Genomic DNA, 27,577 nt, shown 5'->3' with positions numbered 1-27,577 from the left:
AAGTAGTACTAAAGAATGTGCTATAAATAACGTGACAAAAAAAATATTTTTTTCTTCATTTGTTATTATTATAATAATATGATAATAATTATTAATTTATTAGTAATAATTATTTTTTGAAAATAATATTTATTAAAATATAATTATTAATAAGAAAACATAATTAAAAATAGTTATTATTTCCTTAATACGTAGATAAGGGAATTATCTATATTCTCTAGGTTCTATATTCTATGTAAAATTAATATTTAGGAATATAAATAATTTTTTTTTTTTTTTCATTTTATTTTGAAAGAATTTAATAAATGAATTATCTAATTCTTCAAATATATTAAATAATTATTTAATATGTTTTGAATATTTATTAATTATTTCAAATCATATAATTTTTATTAAAGTTAGTTTTTTATGAATATCATTATGATAAAAATTTTGTAATTTTTTGTTAATGCTATTTTTCTTTGTTTTCATAGTAAAAATATCTTATAGTTATATATATTATCTTTTCATAATAATTTGATAAAAAATAAATTAAAAATTGAAATATATGATTCTTTGTATTTAAGAGTATACAGAAGTAATGTTATTTTACTCCATTAAGAACATATAATAATGTTAAATAACTATATAATAAGGGAACAAATTAAATCACTCTTATTTATTAACGTTGCTGGTTTTATGCTTTTAGGTTGTATATATCCTTTTTGCAGTGATTCTGTATGATAATATTATTTACGGATAATTGTATAATTCATATTTTTCGATTTTTATTAATAAATTTTTTTTTTTTGTTAGATTATTTATTCAATAAATAAGCAAATATTTGAACTTTTCTTTTTTAGAGCATATTTAATAAATCTTTGGACGAGAACTTTCACTTTCGTAAAACATTAAAGGGAAGAACTTACCGTTTACTAACAAAGCATAAACAAGATGAGGATTCAGATATTGCAAATATAAAAGAAGTTATGGCATATAATAAAGTGAATGAAAAAAAAAACAGGTGTAATAATAATGAAGAACTCACAGGGAAAAACAAAATTTATGATGTACGTTTATTAAATAATTCTCGGGGCGATAATAAAGATAAGCAAAGTAAATCTTGTATATATGAAACAAAGGAATATTCCCATCTTGAAAAAAAAATATTCAAGAACCTTGATTACATAGATTTTATTAAAAATAACAAGACAATTAGTGATAAGTTTTACAAAAAAATAATACGTAAAAAATACGGATTACGACTTGTTTTACCATTAATATTGTTCTTATTGTTATCATTTTGCCTCATATTAAATTTTTCATTGGATATGGCACTTAAAAAAGGGTTATTGAATGTATTTAGTTCTTGGTCCAGTTTTAGAAATTTAAAAAGCACTTTGGATACTATAGGAGAAGGAACTTTAGGATTTTTGTGGAAAGCTATATTTGGTACAGGGGATAATTCATTAAGTACGTTATATGTAATTATAATATATTTCTTACCTATCTTCATATTGGGTGTCATATTTTTAATGGCAACCTTTTATTATCATAAGAAAGTTAAGAAATATGAAAAAATTAAGTTCAGAAAAAGGTAACATAAATAATAATTAAGAAATATCTTTATATACTGAAATATTCAGTATGAACTAGTATATTTAATATTTTTACAGATACGTATAATAACAATACTTATAATATCTTGAAGTTTATAAGTTAACTTGCATATATCTGGACTATTATATAGATAACACAAAAAAAAAAAATATAAGTTCTTATTTTTGTGAAAATATGAATATCATAGTGTTTTTTAATTTTTTTTTTATTGTGTTTCTTCAGTTTAATTAAATGTTATGACTTAATATATATATATATGGGTATATGTATATGTGTGACAGGATTTCAATAGCTTTGTACTATATATATATATGTAAGTATAAGTGCTTCATACTTAATAAATAATAGGGTTACTTACGTAATTTTATCCAAATAATGTCTTAATATATATTTGAACTATAAGAATTGGTACTACTTGTTTTTTCTCTTGTTCCATCTTAAAATTATTATATGTTCAAATTATTAAGTAAATGAATGTTTAGTTTTAAATTAAAAATAAGTGTGTCTTGTTTTGCGTGTGAAGAAGCAAAGTGAATTAATGGCCTCGTTTCCGTATATTTTTATGTTTTTTTTAAAAATGAAAGAAAACTTAATGTTTACTCTATACGATATTATCAATTATAAATATATAATGAAATATATTTATTTTAAGAAATCTTTTAAAATACCCTTTATTTTTCAAGGTATTCGTATGATATTACAAATATATAATAAAATAATATTTTACTAAATATGAGGTATTTATTATAGTTTAATAATTTGGGGTTTCTAAACGTTTATTATTTTATTGATTTACTTTATTAAGGAATTAATTAATTTTTGAAAAAATTAAATATATATTACTTTGAAAATTTATAGGTAAATATCATATATATATTTAAATATTATTGTGTTATTAAAAGATTAAACTAAAGAATTAATTTTAATCGTATAATAAGGTTCAATATCTCTAAATTATTTAACTAGTGTTTTTGCTTTTTAAGCAATAATAGATTTCTAAATATATGTTATATAATGATGAAAATGAAATTATTCATTAAAAATAAATAATCCAATTTCCAGAATCATATAATAATGTATACAAATATATTTACATATATTCTATGCTTTTTATGTGAGTATATATATTAGTTGTAGGGTTCTTATTATTTTATAATGTTACAATATTATATATGGTTTATATGTATAAAAATTAATTATTTCGTTTAAGTGTCATTTTAAAAACAAAATAAAAGTAAAAAGAAAAAACATAAATTACTTTTTTAATGATAACAAATAAAAATATAACAATATTTCTGTTACCTCTGTAAGTTTAGATTAGGTCTATTTAAATAGTCAGTGGATATTTTTGGTGAATTATTTAGTAAATATGTTGCTTATATTTTTCAATGAAATAGATTGTGAGTATTTTTAATTATTCAAATCTAATTAATTATATTTGATTTCTTATATATTTAAATGAAAACATTAATATAATATCAAAATATGTTTTAGTTAGAAAATTTATATACACTTTATAATGTATATTTTATTCAATGAAAGAATACTTGCTTTTTTTTTATTTTGTAATATATAGAAATATATATAACTCATATTTATATATCTATATTTATTTTCCTGAAATTAAATAATATATAAAAGTATGATTATCAAATATCAGTAAATTTATAATTTTATATTAAACGTTTAATGCATAAAAGAGTTCAAAAAGTGAGATATTAATATAGTGGAGCAAAAGGAGGAGATTAAATTCTCTTAGTTTTTATATAATGAAGGAATAATCTAATTATTAAGGATTATATTAAATGTTATGAACCATTTTATCTTTATTTTAAATATTTTTTTTATAATAATTGCAAAAAAATTACTTTGGCATTATATAATCTTTCTACATGATAAATGTACATATCTAAATTAATTAGTAGAATAAACCTTATACTACTACATAATATCATGTTAGAAAAACTGACAATGCATTTCTTGTGATTATTAAGTATTTATTTTACTAATTTTACGTTTCTTTAATATTATTAAAATAAAATATAGGAACACTTATAATGCCATTTTTGTACTTTTTGAATAACAATCTTAAAATTAATTTCTACTAGAAGGTAAAAATTGTACTACAGAAAATATATATAAACAATACTGAGTAAGCATAATTTAATTATGACTATTTTGTAAAAATTCTTAGTAAAATTAATAAAATTTATTGATATATAATTGTTTTTATTTTTTAGTCAATAATAATTTCAAGAATAATACATCAAATGTATTTTTATGTCACCTTGTTAATATTGGATTATACTTATATATAAGCATAAATTCTGAAGTATTTTTTTTTTTTTTTTTGTAAATATATTTACATACTGTAATACATTGTAATATAAGTAAATACAGAAATTTTATAATTCAAAAAGTTTCTTTTAAAATGGCAGAAGTAATATTTTTGTTTTTTCTTCTGAAAGCTTTAATTCCATTCTTTACATGCATATTATAATTTTTTCATAACTGAAGGTTATTTTAATATTTCTTTTTATATATATATATATATATATATGTTTAATTTTCCTATTTACAATTCAAAATTCAGGAACATTTACAAAAGAGCACTGTTATCAATTCTTTTATAAAAATCCCAGTAAATTTAGCAGAGTAGACGATGCTAAATTAACAGGTGTTTTAGATTCTAGTGATCCACTTCTGAGAAGTATTTCGTTATCGCTAACTGAATACTATGAAAATTCTCGTATTTGGCATGAATTGGAGAAGGGGAATACTTCGTTGTGTGATTATTTGAATGATTGGTTAAACAATAAAAAACTAATTTGTACTTCTGGGGGATCCTGTCAAAATAATAATACATTATGGGATAAATACATAGAATCATTATGGATCATATTAAGTAATGTTGAAACATAAATAGAAGGACAAAAAAAAAAAAAAGACTGGTGCCTAAGGAAAAAAAATAATCTAAGGACTTATCCTTTACCTTATGATTGGATACCGAAGAGCTGTAAAAATTCTGAAATTGATTATTCAGAATATTTTATTCCTCTATCTGTGTGTTGCGCATCATTTGGAATAATACTTATTTGTATATTTATATATAAAGTAATACAGAAACTGTTCCCTTTATAAATATGAATATTCTAACATTCTAACATTTATTCTTTTTCCACGATGTTTAAAATTTAACATATATATAATTATTAATCGATTTTTTTCCTTTTAAATAACAGTTTTCTACGCTTGGATATTGTTTGGATAGACATATTAGAAAGATAAAGAAAAATTACAAAAATATTAATGTAGAAGTAATAAATGAATCATTAGAAAATTCTTCTGAAAATGTATCTTCACAAATTCAAAATAGAAAAAATTACATATTTTATCATTCCGTACAAAACTAAATATTTTAAAATAGATATGTATGTTATTTTATTAAAAGAATAAGTGAAATCCTTAAGGATAAATTATTATAGTATGAATTGAACTTAATTTTACAGACATATTATATTGTATTTTATATTCTCTACCATTTATATACAATAATATTTATTAATAATGTTTGTAAACAACATTGTTCTTTCATTATGAAAAATTATAATAATTTATAATTATAGAAAAAAATTATCAATTTATTAATATATTATATAATGTTTCAGTTGCATATATAGTATATCAGTAGGAATGAACTGTATTCATTTAAGAAAGTTCATGTTGTTTTATCATACATTATTATATTATTATAAAGATTTACAATGAAATTATAAATAAATATTTCTGTTAGATATTTATGTTAATATGACAGTTATTACATGAAAAGATGATAGTCTAAATATTACATATTTAATAATACATTAACATTTTAGTGTATATAAATTTTTGCAATATATTTTAAAAATAATATTTCACCAATAGTTTAAAAAAATAAAGATTATTTATCTGTTTTTTTATCTATATTATTTATAAATATATATATTATATTTTTCATAGACATATGAATATTATAGAAAGGAAATAAGAAACTACAAGTGTATTAAGTCCTAATATTTGACGATTATAAACAGATATATATAGTTGTTCATTTTTAAGTATGTAAGTATATGTAAATATAATATGTGTTACAATGATAATTTTTGAATATTTAAAATGTAAGAGAATAAAAACTTAGTATATTTTTATTTTTGTATAAATATATTTTTTCATTTTACAAAAATATTATATTTAATTTAATAAATTTTACGAATATTCTTGTCATTATAATGTTACTAATAAGTGTAATTTATCCCATAGATCAAAAAAATCACTGTATTATATATATTTTTTACTAATAGTACCTGAAAATTAAATAGAGATATTCATTTAATATTGTAATAGTAATGCATAATAATGATAAATGTTTACTGTTTTAATAATCAATTGTTTAATAAGTTAGTGGACAACTATTTGAATTAAGAAATATTTCGAATTAATTTCCTCTTAGGAATATCTATATGTGCGGCAATCATAATAAAAAATAAATGTTAAAAAAGAAATAAAAATTATGTTGTTTTTATCAAACATATATAATAAGAACACGATATTTGTGGGATATATATATATATATATATATTCTTTAAATAAAACACTTTTAAAAGAAAATTTCAATAAAGATGCATCACAAGAATGTGTTAATAATGCAAATTATCTTACTTTAGCAAATAAATAATTTTAATATATTTATTGTTGAAAAATGTTAAAAACTTTTCAAGAGTAATTATAGAGATTTAGAATAACTTTTACGTATAAATGTATGTTAAATATTAGTTATATACGAAGGAATAATATTTTTTCATAGTAAAATAAAAAAAATAAAATAAAATTATCATTCTAATGCTTATTGATTATTTATAATTATGCATATAATGAAGTATTTAAAGAGGTTCATTAGTTTACGAAATAAGCCCACAAATCTATAAGTGTTTAATAAATTTCATTTAATTCTTAAAATATAATGAATATTCGGCATAGTTATTGATAATAATATTAAGAGGTAAAATTTATATATATTATATAAATATATTTATTTATATATTCTTTAATTTTTCCCTTATTTCATTAATATATCATATTTATTAGTAGAGAATTATTTACCCTTAATGTTTATATGCATGTATATTATACATAATAAACTATATAACTAATATATTTTATATTATATGAAATATTAGGAGCACGTTAAATTATATTGTATTTTAAGATTATTAAATTTATATTATAATCATAAAATATTCCTTTAGAAGTATTCTTTGTTCTTTTAGTATATTATATTTTTTTTTAATATTCAGTGTTCCAGAAAACACAAATATACATGGAGTATGTATATAAATTATGGCACATATAAATAAAAGCTCATTCAAAAGAACAATATTATAAATTAAGATAAATAAGCGTTCAAATTTAATAGCAAAATATTTATATATTACGAAAAAATGATATATACATTATTAATTTTATAATATATATACAGATATTATATGAAGCAGAACAATGGTATTACCAAAAAATATATCCATTTATATTCAAATTATGGTAAAAATGTTTTTTGAATATAATTAATTTTTATCATTTCACCAAATAAATATAAAATGAATAAAAATAAAACAATATACTGATTATATTAATTTCCACGTGATAAGTTAAATAAATAAATATATATATATATATAAAAGCATTTAATGTAGAATATTTTTGAAGATTTACTAATTTATATAAAGAAAAAATAAAATATTAAATGGTCGTATATATATTAATGAAAATGCTTCATACAATGAACCATTTATTATTATTATTAACGAAATAGTTTTTAAATTGAGTACTTCAATAATCTTAAATAAACATAATTGTAAATTAATTCTTATTTTTTTTTTTAAATTAGACATAATGAAAAATGTACTCAAAAAATTTGAATTCCTTAAAAAAATATTATTTATAATTATATTTAATGATGATTAAAACGAATATTTCAGTCATTATATTTTAAAGAAAGAATTGGGATATGTATTAATAATTAAATTAGTATTTATATATGGGTTATATATATATTTATATCCTTATTATTTTTTGTTAAGCAGTATTACACCAATAATAACAAAGAATGTAACAGTAAAAACGTTTTTGTTGCCATCATAGAATTGAACAGAAATGTATATATTATTTAAATATTCGTAACTTCAATTTGAGAAATATGAATTTTACAAAAAACTGATTTTTAAAGTATTTTTTTTCTTCTTTATATTAATTGTAAAAAAATATAAGTTTTTTTTTGAAGAATTAAGTAGGTTAGTAAAAATATTATTTATGTTAAATAAAAAGAAAAAAAAAAGGTAAGTGTTATTGAAAAAAATTATTCTTGAAAATAGTAAACATCTTGACTCCATATTATGTCGTGAATTAAATAATGTTTCCTAATTAAAGGACCCTCGAAATTATAGATATTATTTAATGTATTTTCTGAGTTATTAAATAAAATATATAAAAAATAATTATGACAATTAAAATGTGAATACATAAAATATGTAAATATAACATTCATTTTTAAATAATATAAAAAAAAAAAAAAATTATAAATGTTAGAATATCTAATAATATTAAAAATGAAATGTGAATATAAGTATTTATATAACGTATGATATATATGTATCGTAAGACAAAATAAAGTTAGCAAGAATATTCATTAAATTAAATTTTGAAAAAATATATTTTATTTTTATTCCTATGATTGATATCATAGTAACTTTGTAGCATGAAGAAAAATAAGCGCTATGAATAATAGAAAATATTAGTAATCATTATTTTTATATTATAAATTATCATTAATGGAATACAAAATATTCGTTATAGTATATAATTAGTTAATATAAATATAAACGTTTTGAATTTAAATATATTTAAACTTTTGTATGTTACATATTTTATATATAACCCAATTGTTTTCTGAATCTATAATATCAATACAATATATTAAGTGATATTATATTAGTCTTTATAAAATTTAAGCAAATAAAAAAAGAAAGGTACCTTAGAAGAATTTTTAAAAAATATGCTTTAAAAATATAATTTAATTAAATTAAATTTTTGAAATTATACTATTCATTACTAAAATTAATGTCAATATAAGTTTATTATTAACTTTTTTTTGGTACTTATTAAAAGTATATAATTAACTAAAAGAATGTGAAATATAATATTGAATTATATAATAATACATAATATAAGAAATTATTGTCTATAAATTAATTTTAATTCATAATTAAAGGATGTATACATACAAGGAAAAATGTGAAGTCATTGTGGATATAAAGAAAACATTTGGAAATAACGTTTAATATATTATTTAACTATATTTTGTAGTATTTCAAATTTTTTTAATTTATATAAAAGAAATAAATTCTCTTTTTTTACTTATGATACTTTTTAGTATACTTATATTTAGAGGAATACAGCATAAAATTGAGTAATATTCAGAATATTTTTAATTATAAGTACAAAATTTAGATTTTTTATATTTATAATTTTTAACAAGTGCATACGATATTATTATTTTTACTGAAATCTATTTTATCTTTTAACTAATATAAAAATTGATAATAGTTAAAGGAAGAATAAAATTAAAATTTTTTTTGAGATTTTATTGAATAGAATGGATTTTATTCATTCTCTTCATTTTTACAGCATTAAAGTTATTATCATCCTAAAACTATTTAATTAATCCGAAAGGATATTTTTCACTTATTTCTTTTGAAATTTTATTATATGAAATCTTTGATGTTATATTAATCAATAAAAATATGAATAAAAGTATATGTATATATAAAAATGTAAAAAAAATTGTATAATATAATAATTGGGTAATATATTTTACAGTTAAATTAGACCTATACTGGAGGGATAGAAAAGTATGGACGACTAAACTTTTTGTATTATACATGATAATAAATAGAAAAAGTTATAGAATTATTCAATCATTATTTTATATTATATTTTTCTTACTGTAAGAATGATTATATAACATATATATAACTGTTTTGTTGCTTCCCTTTTATGTCATAAAAAAAAATAAATTAAAGTACTTCTGTTAACTATTATTATATATTTTTGTAATCTACGTGTTATTATAAAATAAAAAAAATATATCTTATATTATTATTATAAATAAATCATATTTTTAAAATATACTTGAAATATATTTATTAGAAAAAATAAAATATCATTGTGTGTGATATTCTATTTAAACTTTAGCATAAATTACTATTTATTCCTTAATACATATAATATAAGAAGTTAATACGAAAAATACAAAAATATCGGGTTTTCTAAAATTCTTGTAATAAAGATGGTTTTTACATGTTATAATCATTAAATGAAATATTATTAGAAAGTTAATGTGCATTTATTTTGTTGTAAATAATTAATAAAAAATATTATGTACTGATAAAAAGTTAATATTTAAATTTCTTATATATTATAGCTCATAATGTAAATATTGATATAGGATTTTTACATACAAAATAAACAACTATATATATTTCGAATAATTATAAATGAATTCATATTATTTTATTTTAATGAAAGTTTATTTTTCTATATTTAAATAAAATTAAGACAGATATTGTATAATATTTTTATAAAGTTATATATTCTTGTACATACAATAAAATGTATTAAAATTATATATAATTTATTGAATATTTACGAAACGATAATAAAAAAAAATTTTAAATTAATTGTAGCATCCTCCATAATTAGAAGTTTGTTTTATTATTATTAACTTTTTTTTTAAGGAATATATCAGAATATTAAATATTTATATGATGAAACAAAAAATTAAAGCATTCTTATCTATTAAAATATCTGCTGTTATACTTTTAACGTGTACATTTTATATTTTCAATGATGTGATATGATAATATTATTTTATAATATTTGTGTTATTCTTATTTGTGTGTGCTTTATTATTGCTGAAACGATTTCCTACCAATATATTTATCATACTATTAAATAAAAGCACTTATTTATTTATTTTTTATAGAGTATTCTTAACAAATCATTGTATGAGGAGCACAATAATGGCATAAAATTTTATTAAAGAAGTAATCGATTACTAGCTAAATATAAATATGATAAGGATTCAAGTTTTGTTGAGATAAAAGAACACATAAATAATAATGCAGGGTTTCAGAAAAAATGTACATCTAATAATGAAGTAATAATAAAAGGAATAAATATGCAATCTAATAGATCTTCATTAAATAAAGCACAATACTATACAGAAGTTACGGATTATGATAATGGAATTTTTGATGGAAAATATTTCCATATTGAAAAAAAATTGATAAAAAAAAAGGATTATGATAATTTCCTTTAAAGAAACAACAGAATATGCGATATAGCTTTAAAAAAAATAAAATTTAAAAGTTACGGATTTGGATTTGTTATTTTATTTCTTATATTATTACTGGGAATAGGATTAACCATATTAAAAGGATTAAAATTGGTGGATGATCTTCTAAAGATAAAACCAATTCAGGAATTATGTACACTTATAAAGAAAATTGCAGGTTTAACGAATGCTCAATATATAAGTATTTTTCTAGTCTTATTTTCTATAATTATCGTTATATTAGGTATCATAATTATAGTAACAATTCCTAAGATTTTAATAAATAATGAAAAATATAAAAAAATAAAGTTTATGATTGAGTAAAATAAAAAATATAGAATATATATTTTTCTCTAATGAAATTATTAATAGAAATTAACGTATATAATATATTTAGTAATATATTATTAATAAACATAACTATCATCTCCATAATTTTATAAATACGTATGCAAATATATGGTCTTTTTTGATGCACGAATGAAAAATATTATGTTTAGTCATTTGAGAATTTGAAAAATTTATTGCTTATAATATGTAATTTAAATATTTTTTAAGTCTAATTAAATGAACGTGGTATAATATATATATATATATGTTTTATGTAGTTAGAATCATATGACAAATATGTGTTTGTGCTTTATAATTAATATACAATAGAAGAATTCATATAATTTAATAAAATCGCGGTAATTTTTGTTAGCATGAAAATGCTCTACATTTTATATAATACGTTATAATCTAAAATGATAATTTAATAACTAAATTAAAAATATGTTCTATTAATTTTAAATTGATAACAAGTATTTATTATTTTGTATTTATTGGAAAAAAAGTATATAATATGTTGCACGAATGTGTATATTATTAATAATTATAATATGATAACATTTTTTTGTTATTTTTTCTCGCATATATTAACCCATTATTGTGAAACCTTGCATAATTTGTAAGGCACTATCCTATTAATTTTTGTATAAACACCTTTCAATCTACTATGAATTTTAATTAATAATTAAATACGTTAATTCACGATAGTCAATATTTATATTTAGTATAAATGTGTTTCTTTATAAGATAAAACTGTGATAGTACTTGTAATTCACTTTTTATATTATATAGTGAATGCACAATAATTATCATAAAAAAAGTACTTTGTAACATGTTAATACTTAGTAGTTAATCATGATGTAAAAAAAAATATGATAAAAAAAAAAAATATAGGGAACACATTTAACTTGAATCTTCATTAATATTATACATTTAGTGGGGGAAACATTAATACAATAGAAAATTAGGCAATATGGATCAACAAAATAAATAAGATAAAAAATTATTAACGAAATAGAATAATATAAGATATAAAAAAATAAATAAAATAATTATTGAGGTCAGTTAAATATGGATACTTAATAAATAAACATGACATAATGTCTTTGTATATATTATAGAAGAAGCAATTTCTTGCCATAAGACTTTTCCATCTGGTAGGAATAAATAATCTGAAAATATTTGAATTTCTTCATGAAGATGATTTATGTTAAGAAATAATTTTTATGAATATTATTATAACACAATAATATCGAGTACAATGTTCTTCTAATAAAATTCTTCGCATTTAGCATACAACATCTGTTCTACAAATTTATCGAAATGATTCATATAAAGAAGATAATTCTAAAGATTAATAATGTCCAAAATTTTAAAATTAACATATATATTGTTATTCAATTAAAATAATAAACAAAAAGACAACAATTTAAAAATTTCATAAAAAAAATAGTTAAATTAGAATTTTTGGGAAAATAACTGAAACAAATATATATGAGAAGCCTTACTATATATATAAATAAAAAAAATAATAAAATAAAGAATAATTTAAAAATTTACATTTTCATATTAAATGTCTGAGTAAATAATTGTATAAGAACACACCAAAATTTAAATGATATATAATCATTAAGGGGAAAAAGAATAATATTAATCACATATTCTTAGATAAGAGTAATATATAATTTTCATGTTATATAAAAGTTTGGTTCTTACGTATACGTATATTATAATCATAAATACATAAAATTTTAAGGACATTAAAATAGAGACGTGTTTTTTAAAGATTTACAAGAATCTTTCTGTGAGTATTATACGTGTAAATGTTTGAAAATTCACTTATACTTATTTGATTTCTTTTTCAACGATTTAGTAAAAATTCCAATTACTTTATAGTAAAATTAAAACATTGACTTGCAAAACGATTAATAAGGAATATGTTTCTTTTTTTAGTGTACCCTTTAATATGTACTTATATATGTATTGTCTTGAGGGATATATTTAATAAACATTTATATTATTTCTTAAATTTTGTAAATGCACCTAAAATTTATATAGTATATTTGATGCACAGCAGTAAAAAAATATATTCTTAGTTTTTTTGTAAATTTTAATGTTTCATTATTTTTTCAATTTTTATTTTATAGTATTAATCAACTTAAGTATTATAGAAAAATATATATATTTCTGTATTTAAATATATTCTAATGAACAATATTTATTTGTATGTTATAATTAATATGAAGTAGCAGAGTTCATATAGCTTTGTTGAAATGCTATTATTTATATTTTAAATAAAAAATTGTTTCGATTTTTTATTTTGTACTAGTTTAAAATGACTATATGTTTTGATAATTAAAAAAATGTATTATTACAATTAAATTAAAAATAAATATGCTCTTTTTTGTATGTAATGATTCAAAGTGTATATATTTTGTTCCAGTGATATATGTATAACGAATAATTAAATTATAACCTTTTTTTTTTTCTTACTTTCTTGTATTAATCCGTTGGTATGAAATCCTACATAATTTAAATAGTATCCCGTTAATATATGAGTTAGTATATTAGCAATGAAAACTAATATTTAATAATAATTAATTATGCTAAATCAGGATAATTTACAACAGTACACAGTTTGATTGTGCTCCATCTTGATCAAATTGTTTTGGGAACATATATTTTTATCTTTATAGAGAACAAAGGATGTATAATATTTACCTAAAAGAAATTAGTATGTAATATATTAAAATATTTTTGCTACTATGGTAAACAAGAAAATTAAAAAGCTCATAAGCTTACTATTTTTTTATAATTTTATAGTTGTATGGCATAGAAAAAGCATCCTTTAATACTATAAAAATCTAGTTCTTTGTAAAATAAAAAAAAATTAATATCATTTGTAAATTATTCTTAGTACATAAATGAACGCATTATTATTATATGATATCGTGCATCAATAAATGGTATAATATATCAATAGATATATCATATATTTGCATGATATATATATTTCATTACTAAAAAATATTATTATATATAGAATTATTAGATCTTTCGGTACAATATTCTATAATAAATTGTAACAATTATAGATTAACTAGAACTACTTATAATAGTACGTGTTATTCGTATATTTCATATATTGAATATATTATGAACAAATTTTATAAAAGATATAAAGTTACTAATTCATGAAATACTTGTTCAAGTATGCTTAGGTCATATATAAATATTATGATATAGTATTACTTATTTATATAAGGAACGAACAATGATAAAATGGAAATTTATGATTGAATGATAATTTTATTCATCACTACTTTATATTTTATTGTAAACTAAGACTTTCAATTAATAAAAAGTTAATTACATTCTAATTAATGAAACGAATAAAATGTAACATAAGGTATATATTTTATAAAGGGAATAGATACATTCTGACTATAAAAATTCAAATAAAAATGCATAAAATGTAACGAAAGTTGAAGGCATCTATTTTTATTATTAATAGAATATATCATGGAATACATGATTATCCTACAAATGTCTGTTATATATGAGTGGCAAATTAGTTAATTGTTCGGAAATCTATAAATAAAATCTTTTAGACTATATTATTTTTTTTTAAATATTTATGTTTTAAACTTATATTTTTATATGGTGAATATTAAAATGCAATGCATCTATAAAGATCTCTTTTAAACCATTTTAATAGCCATTATGAATTAATAATACTTAAAATAAATAAACTTAAGTGCACCCAACAATATGTGCTATATTATACATAATAAAATATAATATAGAACGTATTATAACTCAAATAATAATACACATTTTAAAATATTTGCAAAAATACAGAATACATTAGCTGTTTAATGAACAAAATAAATAATATATAATATTCCATCACTTTAACAAAATGTTCCCAAAATTACGAATATTCTCGCGTTACATAAAATATGAATAATTCTTTGTGATATAAACTTTTATTCATATAATTACATAGTTAATAAATGCTAGTGAGTAATATCATATTCCGTTACAATATTCTAAATGGATACGTGATCTGAAAACACCAATTAATGTTATAATAACAGTAAATATAATACATTAACTTGTACTTGATATACTATTCAATAAAGGATTCACTGAAAAGTTACAGGATTTACAAGAAGTATTTTATATATATTTATTCAGATTTTGTTTAATTTAACTCTTAGATATACTACATAAGTAATTTGTCGATTGCACGTTTAGCATAACAAAATTGAAGGAGAGTATATATAATGAAAATAAATTATGAAAAATCGTGCATCTTATTTGTTATTATTACCTCATAAAAATTATTGATTTCTATATATTTTAATCCAAAAATGGAAAATATGTCAAAACGAAATCATGTGTCACGTATAAAAGTTGTAATGGAAAAATTAACTTTGAAATTATAAATATTTATTAATTTATCTTGATGGTTTCTTTTCTATTTACTATCATGGAATTTTATATATACTTTCAAATTTAATATTTTTAGTAGTAATCCTAATATAAATGGGCTGAAATAGAGGTACCTTAAACATATTAAATTATAGAAATGCATAAAAATTAATAAGAATAAAAGGAAAAATAAGTTACGTAATAAAAAAAAAAATTATATATATATATATATATAATTCAATTAACTTTATTATTCTGAATTAACTTTATGCATTATTTGAAACGTAAGGTAAAGAAGAAACATAGGCATTATGATTTAACAAAATAAATAAAATGAAAATTAATTACTTGATTAGAATAATCTAAAAAGCAATAAAAATAATTAAAATTATATATGGATTAATGTAAAAATGTTTAATAAATGATCTTTAAATAAAGTTATTTTTTATAACACGAAGGAATTAATTCTACACTTTATTTACCGGTCAAAAAAGTTATAATATGTGAAAATATTAAACTTTACAAATACGGAATATTTCTACTGAGTGAAAATTATTATGAACTTAATTTATATATTTAATTAAAACATTTTATTATCTAGTACACTCTTTTTCTCAGGTAAATTATATAAATTTACATGTAGTACTGATTTGTGAGCAAATGCTAAATTAATTCACGTAGAGATGACAACTATAAAATTTAAGAATATTATATATTTTAAAAATTACATACGTATTTAATTACAAATGAATGTAAAAAATTATATACAATCAAAAAACTAAATAAAATTATTAGTAAAAATATAACTTCGACAAAAAAATTAATACAAGAATATACAAGCGATTATCTCACATATAAAATTAAAAAAAAAAATGAAGAAAAAAAAGAATAAGTTAAAAATTTACATTTTATTATGGAATATATGAAAAGATTACCATATAAATGAACAGAATACTTATAAATGTACTATTTAAACTAAGCGATATATGAATAACGCAAAAAGGATTTTATTAGATAAAAACTGAAAAGTGTATAATCCATATATTACATATATAATAGAAGTTTTTATGAAATTTTAAATACTTAAGTTTCATTTACATCAATGTAACTGGATTGAGTTTAAAAATTTAAAGGAATCATTTTTCCGTATAAGCCTTATGAGAGGTCGTTAATCTTAATATTTTACTTTGGCTTTTACCTTTTGTTTTGTTCTAAATTTGTCCTTGCGTTTGTTCCTAAATTTGGATTTCTGTTTGTCCCTAAATTTGGTTTTCTATTTGTTCCTAAATTTGGATTTCTATTTGTCCCTAAATTTGGTTTTCTATTTGTTCCTAAATTTGGATTTCTATTTGTCCCTAAATTTGGTTTTCTATTTGTCCCTAAATTTGGTTTTCTATTTGTCCCTAAATTTGGTTTTCTATTTGTCTCTAAATTTGGTTTTATATTTGTTCCTAAATTTGGATTTTTATTCGTCCCTAAATTTGTTGTTGCGTTTGGTCCTGAATTTGGTTTTTTGTTTGTTCCTAAACTTGGGTTTTTATTTGTCTCTAAATTTGTTGTTGTGTTTGTTCCTGAATTTTGTTTTGTGTTTGTCTCTGAATTTTTCCTTACGTTTGTGCTTAAATTTGACCCTGTTTTTAAATTTTCACTGTTTATTTTATCGATTTTTTTCGATATGGAGTACGAAGAAATAATCAAATGAAAAAAAAATAATGGTGGCATCGCAATATAAGCTAGTTTTATAAATAAAGGTAAGGGATTAAATGTGATAATATATCTTGCTAAAAATGGAACCATAGAAATAAGCATAGATTTCATTACTGAATTAGATATACCTCCTAATGTTGTTTGCAGTTTTTTTTTAATAAATGGTAGTCTTCGTACTTCTTTTTCATAGTCATCATCTAATTGTTTTATATATTTACATAAAAATGATTGATTAGTTTTTTCTGCTGATAAATTTTTTTTATTTTGATAAGACCCTTCCTTTAATTTCTTATGTTCGTTTCCATATTGGTTATGACTTTTTAATGAATTAGGTTGTTTTTGATCTGTGTATTTATCTGTATTTTTCAAAGATAATTTTAAATTCGGGGAGGTTAGAACTGCAGATCCGAGTAAAATTCTGATTACTTTTTTGTGTGATATATTACTTCGGTATATTTTCTTAATAAATAATTCGTCAAAGGTATTTTTCTAAAAGTTATGGTAAATATTTAAAAAAATATATATGATTCAACATAAATAAAATTTTAGTTTTAAAGTAAAAATGTAATACTACAAAAATAATACAAAACTTGTTCTATATAATAATAATCCGACCTCATAGGAATACAGGCACATCCATATTAAAAGGGAAAATGAAAAAATTTTAATGAAATGGGGAAATTTATTTATTTTCTCCATCATGTAGAATTTATTTTGAGATAATAAATATTTTGTGATGATAAAAATTTTAGAATTATAATTTTTTCGACAATATAAAATGGAAGATATGTTACACTTTTTCTTTATTGTATTCTGCTACTTTGGAGGTTAAAATTATTAAGCTTCCTTCGTTTAAAGATAATATAATATGGATTCAATAGTAAAAGGAGAACAGTTCATTATATAAAATTATGTTTGAAAAATTTATTGATGAAAATATTATTAATTAAAATACTATAAATAAAACGTGCTTTCAAAAAACCTTAAAATATATAAAATTTATTAATTATTGCAATTATAATATGAAAAAAACAATTTCAAAAAAATTTATATTTATATAGTTCATATGAGTATTAATAAAAGGTTTTATAAATTTGATAATTACAATGGAAAAAATGTAAAAAAATTACGTGACATAATATACGTAAGCTTTATGTTGAAAAAATATCTTTTTAAATTTATTTGCTACTATTAAAATAATGAAAAATATTTTCAAATTATATGAAGTCTTATGTATGAAAATTTTTGTTTACATAATTTACAATAATCTTAATATATTTAAAATAAAAAATATATATTATAAGGATTTATTGGAATTTAATTGAGAATTAAAATATTAGAGATTTATATATATGCAAAAACGCTTGACTTTTAACGATATAATATATATATTTTAAGTTAGGTGCGTTTTATTGCTATTTAACATAGGATAAATAATTAAGTTTTATTTTTTTAAATAATATGAAAAAAAAAAATTCCTATGAAGTAATGTCATTAAGTGAATGTAAACCTAATTCAATATTTTTAATAATACAATTTAAGAAACACTATTAAAAATAAGAATTTGAATACAAATTTTCTAAAATTCATTGGATTGAAATAAACATATATTATAAAAAAAAAAAAAAAAATTAATAAAAAATAATAAATATATACATGATGAAAATGTTATAAATAATTATAAATACTTATTTGATTACCATTTTAATGACACTTTAGTGCTATTATTAACTATTTAACATTATAAAATAAGAAAGTACATATACATAAGAAAATGAATTCATAAAGATATATTAGTGCAACTATATAAAAATATAAACCCAAAAAAAAAAGAACTACCATTAGGGGAAATAAAACGTTAGTTGAATTATATATATTATTTTTACAATATATCATTAAATTGATATTTTTTTTTTTGTTTCCTCTTATCTTTTTTATGCACTATTGTTTTACCACGTTGAACCAATGTACATATATTTCTTCCTTATAAAATTGTTTTCATATATAAAGAATTATCTATGTAATATTTTAATTCTAATACATTTATTGAGTTTATGGTAATTGTACATTAATTGGTATATTTTATACTATCCATTTTTTAATGTTTATATATCAGTAAGAAAATATCTCTTTTTATATTTAGATGGTTAATTATATAAAATATATTTACATTTAAATCTGTGTATTGTATAAATGAGAATGGTTCATTCCATACCCCCCAAACCCATACAATGATCAATATCGTGTTTTTGAAATCATAGTATCTTGACATGGATCTAATGATTTAAATAGTTAGTGGTTGAAACTAAGCTTAAGAAAGTTTAGTTATCCATGTATTTTATATATAAAGTGTGTAATTACTAAGAAAAAATGCGTATAAAATATTAGCTTTATGAGTATATCAATTCGAAATGCATTTAGAATAAAAAAATTAGTAAGATATTATTAATTATTTAAATAAACCTAAAAGTGATAAAATTTTATATAGAAAATGACCTTTTAAAAGAACGCATGCATATGTATGTATATATATTTAACAGTTCTATTAATACTAGATATTTTGAATTTTAGTACTCTTGTTTGTTCAGTAATATGTATAAATAATGGCATTACGTTATAAATGTTTAAAACAATCTAATAAGACATTTTGGAATTACTAGAAAAAATAAAATGTAATATATATAGTTTGTTACATATTTATGCGTGTTAGTGGTGCATTTATCATCAATTTTAATATGATATGCACTAAATATAAATAATCTTTATACTATATGAATAAATTGAATTTATTAGAAATATATTATATATATAATGAAATTACTTTTTACTTAAACTTTTAGTATTTTATAGAATGTGTATCGAAAAATAAAAAGAAAAGTATAATTAATTACATAGATACAATTGTAACGGAAAAGTTGAAGGAATAATGAGAATGAAGTACATTTCTATATTTTTAATATGAAATACGAACTGGTTGTAAATATAGTTCATGAAAATTTTTAGGAAAACATACTCTTATGTTATATTTAATTTTTTATCTATTAAAGTTGTTTTTTCATAAAATGTAATTTAAGAATTTTGTTTTTCCTGTATACACTTATTTACATAACACAAAAAAATAAAATTAAATTAAACTAAGGGAGTGAAAAAAATTAATAATATGTTCTGTAGCTTTAGAAATAACCAGTTTACAAAATAAAATAAACATTTTCCATATATAAACATTTAACTTCAGTATTGTTAAAATTATTAATATCTATAATAATACATTACAGAAAAATAATATATGGAAAAAAATATTTTTCTCTTATCCACTTAAACGAATAAATAAAACATTAAATATAATTATATATATATATTTTTTATTATTCATATTATAGATATTTCATTTTTTATAATTTCCTTTTAGAATTACTTATAGCAACATTAATCATGTTTTCCAAATGCTCTAAAATGTATTAAATCGTTATTTTATTTGTTATATATATATATATATATAGAAAACAATATACCCTAAATAAATAACTTAAAGTATGCAGGCACCGAAGACGAGTGAATTTTTTTTTTTAAATTAGAAAATATCTAATGTAGGAAATATAATATACTGTTAATAATTGTGTTTCCGCTCGATCATAAAATTATACATTTTATGTATATTATGCCTGAAAATCTTATTTATCAAAGAATAATTAAATTTATATGTTCTACCATGTATTCACATAAGAAAAAATTCATTAACAGTTATATTACATTATACATACTATAATGTGCCATTAAATATAAAATTTAACTTTATATATAAATATTAAAGAAAAATAAATCGTCAAAGGAAATAATAATTTTTTTTTCTATGGTTCATTAAAAATGTTATTATTAAACATATGAAAAATTAATTTCAATAAAATACAACATAATATTATATTGTTACAAAGTAATGAAATTTCCATAATTAATTAAATAATGGAACTTTTAACAAATTAATGATTTGAAAAAAAAGGAAACAAATTAACATATAATATATAGAATTGAATGAATTCTTACTACGGTATACTAAATTTGGCATGTGCATCATTCTATTTTTATTTAATTAAAGATAACTATAATTTGTTTGTTGATATTCAAAGAAAAAAAATTTTATATAACTGGAATATTTATTAAATAATTGCCTTGCTTATTGAATGCTTCATGGTTACGTTATTCTTTTATATTATGAATTACTCCGAATTACTCTTTTTTTTTTGTCCCATTCTGATATCAGAAAATTTAATATATATGATTCACTGACATTATATGCGATGGCTTAAATATCTTTAGGATATATTTTGATTGTATTTTTAACATTTTATAGATTGTACTTTTCCATTAATAGGATATATCTACTTTGGTTTAAATATCCGTAGAATTTATATATGTATAATCTTCTCTTATTCAATCTTTCATCAATCTACTAAAGCAATCTTAACTTTTGTAATCATGAATTTTTTTTATTTTTTTTATTTTCTAAAACTCTGCTGTTCTTTTGTTTTGTTTTTTATGTAATTTCTGTTTTACAAAATGGATTTTCTACTGTATTGCATTTATTTGTTGAACAGTCCAAATGAATTACCTATTTTCTGTATATTCATCTTTCTTAAATTCTTCCAATACTATATTAAGTACTAGTATACGCAATTTTTCTAGCAATTTTTTTTTATATATTTACATAATTTTCCATAATATTCTTTGTTCTTCAATTTTTCTCTATTCATTAGTGAAATATCATTTCTAGTTAATTCATCTTCATATTCATCTGATATATTCTGGAGTTCCACTTCTAATCCCTTAAACCAGAGCAGTTCCAAGTATTATTCTATAATCATACACATTTTTGATATCCACTGTCTCCACATATTTTTCTGTCATTCCAAAACGGGAATTCTTTGTTTTTCAATATCACTAGTACTTTTGGTATTTTCTATTAATAGATCTTTATTTATTAAATTTAGTATAATTTCTATACCTCTCTTCTGTGTACTAGTATGGAAATATTTCCAAAAATTTTCTTTTTTCTAATTACAATTCTTCATTTATACATAACTTTACCTTCATAGTACTTCTATAATAGTTTTAGATATGTTTTTTTTTCTGTTCTACTAGTTTAGATGGCTCACCATGTTATATTCAATTATATTTATATTTTTTATTATTTATTCATCGTCTTTTATTTGGTGTTCTAAACGATGATGTATTAACAACTTACTTTTTCCGTCAGGAAGTGAAGGTAATAGCATTTTAAGTAATTTTACTTCTCTTCTCTATATTTTATTTTTTTTAACAGCTGTGTTATTGTGTACTACAATATAAAAAAAAAAAAACAAATTTATAAAATAAATTATCGCAATAATCAAATGTTTACCAGGTTATCAATATTTAAAATATAATTTAATAAAATGGGAAAAGAAAATAATAACAATAGAGCTAATTAAAATAGATGATATAAATGTTTTACGTGAATTTTCAACAGGAGCATTAGTAGATTTTTTATTTAGTTAAATTAATTAATTTAGTTACTTCAAAAATAGAAAATTAAATATAATTATTGATACTTCGAATTTAATAGGATAACAAGGAAGAGAAGAAAATAATCGGGTTTTCTGGGAATCAAGAGAGAAAACCATATTATCTAGTTTATGGGATGTTGTTACGTTTTGAGAATCCGAAACAAGTGATATAGACTCACATATAATTTCTAGAGGCGGAGTTTTGGAATATGTAACTCATGGTTTTTTAGATTGTATATGTTTAGATTAAATTTTTACATTTCGATCCTTAAGAGATCATCAAAATTTGAACTTGTACTTCAATTTCAGGTGAAGCTTGAGGATGTAGTTTCTGTTTATTATAATATGTTTCTTCAGAATTTTTTCGCAGTCTTTTTTTAGTTAAAATATGGTGCTCTAATAGAACGTCATATATTTTTTATGCTTTAATTTGTAATCTTTTTTATCCATTTTTATATACATGTTAAGGAGATAATAATGTATTATGGGATGTGTACTCACTTATTAATTCTATATTTTTTTGTTGTTTTCCATTTTTTCCTTACATTTTTTGTTGGTTTTTCTGGTAATCTGTTTCAAATAGTTTTTTCTTTAATATAAAATATATCTCTTTCCTGTCAACCCCCACACTATATTCTCTAAATTTACTTAAATGTACATTGGAATTGCTTGAGTTTGTGCTTTTTAATTATTCTATTTTAGCCCAGATCAATACTTTTTTTTTTTTTTTATAAATTTTATTCTTCATATTTAAATTTTAAAATTTTTTTATATTTTTTGTTTATAATCATGGGATATACCTCTATGTTTATTTATATTTTTATAGTTACATGCTATCCAATCCTTTTGTGATTATTTCTACGATATTTTATTTTTATATGATGATGCATTATTATTACTAATTAAATAGTTCATGAGTGTTCGATATAAATTCTTAAAAGTTTCTTTATTAGTCTTATGATTTAAAAAACAAGTTTTATTTTGTATATTTTTTCCAACATATTTATATTTTGGTTCATTATAGTTGTTTAATGCATTATACAATTCAACACCAATATTCTAGATTAAAACGAATTATTAAAAAATTAATTTTTACATGATTCATTTTATCACTTTTTTTATGATAAATAAACAAATAATTTATATTTAAATTAATGAATACTATCGAAGGAAAATAATTATCTATGGTGGTTCTAGATTAATACTCTAGTTCGTTGAAAATAACAAACTGAAAGGAAAATACTATTTCATAAATTTTTTCAGTATATTAATTTTATAATTAATGTATATTAAGAGGAACTAGAAACTATATAAGAATTTATATAAGAACTAAAAAATAATTAAGTACATCAATTTTTATTTTATATGATTCTAAACTTTTATTACCATAAATGAATATATAACAAGTGGATCTATACTATAACCATATTCTGATATTTAATATCAAGTATTTATACATTTTTACATAAAAACTATATTATACTTGTAAAGAAGAAGTCAAATAACCATATAAAAGCACACATAAGGAACAATAATATGTGAAATAAAAATAATTGCATAAAATTTACTTGTATATACATATATATATTATGCCTTTTTGTTTTTTTTATTTTTTCTTCTACTAATTAAAATACACGTATCATCTCCTTATGCACATTTTTCAATATGCTTTTTCTAATTAATTTTGCATTCTATTAGAAGTCCGCAAATAAGGTATCATATGTAATAATAAGAAAAACGTAATCCCTTATTTCCAGTATTTGTGTTAACCGATTGTGGTGTATGGAATTAGAACTTCAGAGTGTATGAATTGTGAATAACATGGTTAATTCCTTTATTCCTTGATATATTTTTATGTAACCATATTCTAAAAGGCGTATATCAATATAAAAATGAATAATACAAAATATACATAATATATTTATTTTATAATTATAAAATTTTACGTAAGTTAAAAGTGGTATTATATTATGTTTTGGATTTTATTGAGCTTGAATTTACTTTGTAATAAATAAAAATTGTAAAAGTTATTCTAATTCCCAAAGCATTTACGACACCAATGAGAAAAATATTGTTTTTGAATATATCAAAATATTCATCTGAACTATTATAAGAAATAGTACTATTAATGAATGAAATTTCTTCTTTTGTTTCGTCTGGTTTGTATGTAACCAATTTTAATACAATAGTTCCTGTTATTTGTGCACTTGAAACTATACAAATATCGAAAGCCCCTTTTGATAATCTAAGTTTTTTACAAAATGTTATTTCTTGAGGAGTTTTAGATTTTTGTCATCTACTGTCTCTGGAGTAGACGGTAATATCTTACACTTTGCATTGGAGTTGGGGGATTTTTAACCTCTTCCATTGTTTTTACATTAATCTGCACTTTCTGCGATTACTAGAGAATAACGAATTGCTAGTATTGAGATTCCTCTTTATTATATTCTTTCAAATTCTAGTTTGGAATTCCCAGAATTTTCTGTTTGTACACCGACTACAAATGTAACATCACAAGGATGTTAATCAAATGGTAAAGGTTGATTATTAAGGGATTTAGCAGATGTTGGAAGATCTTGAAATTTAAGTTTTCCCTTCTTATTTTTGTTACCTTTAAGTACGTTAATTTAAAATTTGTCATTTATGAGGTCCGTAACTTAAAAAATACATATAAATTTACAATATCTGCTTAAGTACTACCAGAATTCTGTGAATTACATGGTGTTCAAAGTTTTACTAATTTTTTTAAGTTATCATATTTTTTGTGCCAATTAGCTTCTGATTCGTATAAGAGCTTAGTAATATCATAATACATTTTACGTATAAAATAATCTGGACTGTCGGTCCAAAATTGATCTTTACAGTATTCATTATCATTTTTATGTTTCTTCTACAGTTTACTAAAATTAGAAAGATAATCATTATATTTTCCAAATGTAACACGCTCACAAGACAAGTGCATTTTAATGGTATCATGATTTTCAAAATAATGAAGGAAAAACTTCTCTCCAATCTTCTCATTTAATCCGTGTAAAAGGTCACCTTGAAGGTTATATTGACACATACGTAGAATATAATCTGAATTAATACCATTTCTCACACATAAGAGTGTTTTGCCATGAGATTTAAATTGATTATTTTTTAATTTATTTTCCGATATTTTCTTTTATTTTTTATATATTCAATAGATATGATGTAAACAATTATAATTACCTTTTCGTTCATTTATACTTTTTGATAAATCCTGCGCCCTTCTAGCAATTTGATTGCAAATATTTTAACATTTTGGTGTACCATTATTTTATGTTTTTTTGAAAACTTTACATTTTACATCATATAGGCTTAAATTAACGCGTCTATTTAGTTAATTATATATATTGATGGCGATACTTATAAAATATGATTCTGAATATTAAGAAGAAATAATGTATTATTTGACTTTAATTTTGATTATAAAGAAGTACGTTTTATTATGTTTGATAGAAATAAGATATTTAAATTATAAATTATTTGTAGTTTTATATATCTGATATAAAAAAATACTAATTATTCTTAGGTCAAATTTTCCATTTTAATTTGATATAAACAAAATAAAATATAATATCATTATTATAAGTGTTAAATGAACTCTATATAAAAAATAAAAGCCAAAATTTTATTCTTACATAATTCATTTATTAATATATATCTTAAGAAATATGTAAATATTTGATAGTAATAACTCTCTGCTAATTGTACCTACTGCATATAAATCAATTGTGCAATTGGTAAAGAGAAAAAGGAAAAGTTTTTAATTTTTTAAAAGTAAATAACAAAATAAGTATGATGTTTTACAAGTAAATTGATATACTTATTAATAGAATATTATTCTGTATTATATTAACTTACATAAGTAATATATTATTCCATTAATATGTTACCTATAAGAATTACTAGTTTTTGTGCTTATCTTAAAAAGTTGTATTTTCTATTGAAATAAGCATTTATACATTTTATTCACTTAGTGCTTTTTTTTATTTGTAATATTTCGACACAATTTTGCTTCCTTTATTATGAATAATTATTTGGGTTTAACGTGTATACCTAGATTAATATACTTATTCTATGTAACATGTTGTTGCATATATTGTATTATACACTCTTTTATATAAAAATTAACTTAATATATACTACATGGATATTTATTTATTTGAATGTGCCAATAGTAAAAATTAAGAGTGATTGGGGCTATTAAAAAAATTAACGGTTTTAAATAAGATAGAACATAGATAGTATTGAAATATTTTTACCAATTATAATTGTTATATTTAAATAATTGTTTTCCTTTTATTATGGCAATATAGTTCCTTCAGTTTCTGTACGTTTTGAAATATATATATATATATATTTTACTTTTTTGCATTAATATTATCCTAGTATAATATATAACATTTTTGTATCAAAAATATTAAAAGCAGACTGTCATTAAAAAAAAAATATATATTAAATAATTTGAAAAAATATAATAAAAAAAATTGGAATTATATATATTAACAAA

At 19.7% G+C, this 27,577-nt stretch overlaps 4 protein-coding genes across 4 annotated transcripts; 2 read left to right on the top strand and 2 right to left on the bottom strand.

The window, feature by feature from the left end:
• Positions 1-612: 612 nt before the first annotated feature.
• On the top strand, positions 613-4,521 carry MKS88_005233 (fam-l protein; the record flags this gene model as incomplete). Its single annotated transcript, XM_067218476.1, has 3 exons — positions 613-717; positions 843-1,452; positions 4,193-4,521. 3 exons carry the CDS (start codon positions 613-615, stop codon positions 4,519-4,521), a joined length of 1,044 nt encoding a protein of 347 aa, XP_067070448.1.
• A 5,936-nt stretch (positions 4,522-10,457) lies between these two features.
• On the top strand, positions 10,458-11,011 carry MKS88_005232 (fam-m protein; the record flags this gene model as incomplete). Its single annotated transcript, XM_067218475.1, has 2 exons — positions 10,458-10,516; positions 10,735-11,011. 2 exons carry the CDS (start codon positions 10,458-10,460, stop codon positions 11,009-11,011), a joined length of 336 nt encoding a protein of 111 aa, XP_067070447.1.
• A 5,976-nt stretch (positions 11,012-16,987) lies between these two features.
• MKS88_005231 (uncharacterized protein) lies at positions 16,988-18,136 on the bottom strand (the record flags this gene model as incomplete). Its single annotated transcript, XM_067218474.1, has 2 exons — positions 16,988-17,989; positions 18,116-18,136. The coding sequence occupies 2 exons, from the start codon at positions 18,134-18,136 to the stop codon at positions 16,988-16,990; spliced, it is 1,023 nt and encodes a 340-aa protein (XP_067070446.1).
• Positions 18,137-22,176: 4,040 nt separating this feature from the next.
• Positions 22,177-25,408, bottom strand: MKS88_005230 (uncharacterized protein; the record flags this gene model as incomplete). Its single annotated transcript, XM_067218473.1, has 6 exons — positions 22,177-22,320; positions 22,411-22,506; positions 23,086-23,228; positions 23,940-24,099; positions 25,042-25,285; positions 25,341-25,408. 6 exons carry the CDS (start codon positions 25,406-25,408, stop codon positions 22,177-22,179), a joined length of 855 nt encoding a protein of 284 aa, XP_067070445.1.
• Positions 25,409-27,577: the final 2,169 nt, after the last annotated feature.

This window comes from Plasmodium brasilianum, chromosome 14 (genome assembly GCF_023973825.1).
Source record: "Plasmodium brasilianum strain Bolivian I chromosome 14, whole genome shotgun sequence".
Lineage (NCBI taxonomy): Eukaryota > Apicomplexa > Aconoidasida > Haemosporida > Plasmodiidae > Plasmodium > Plasmodium brasilianum.
The sequence above is the reverse complement of the archived record's forward strand: the minus strand, read 5'-3'. Positions and strand labels throughout refer to the sequence as shown.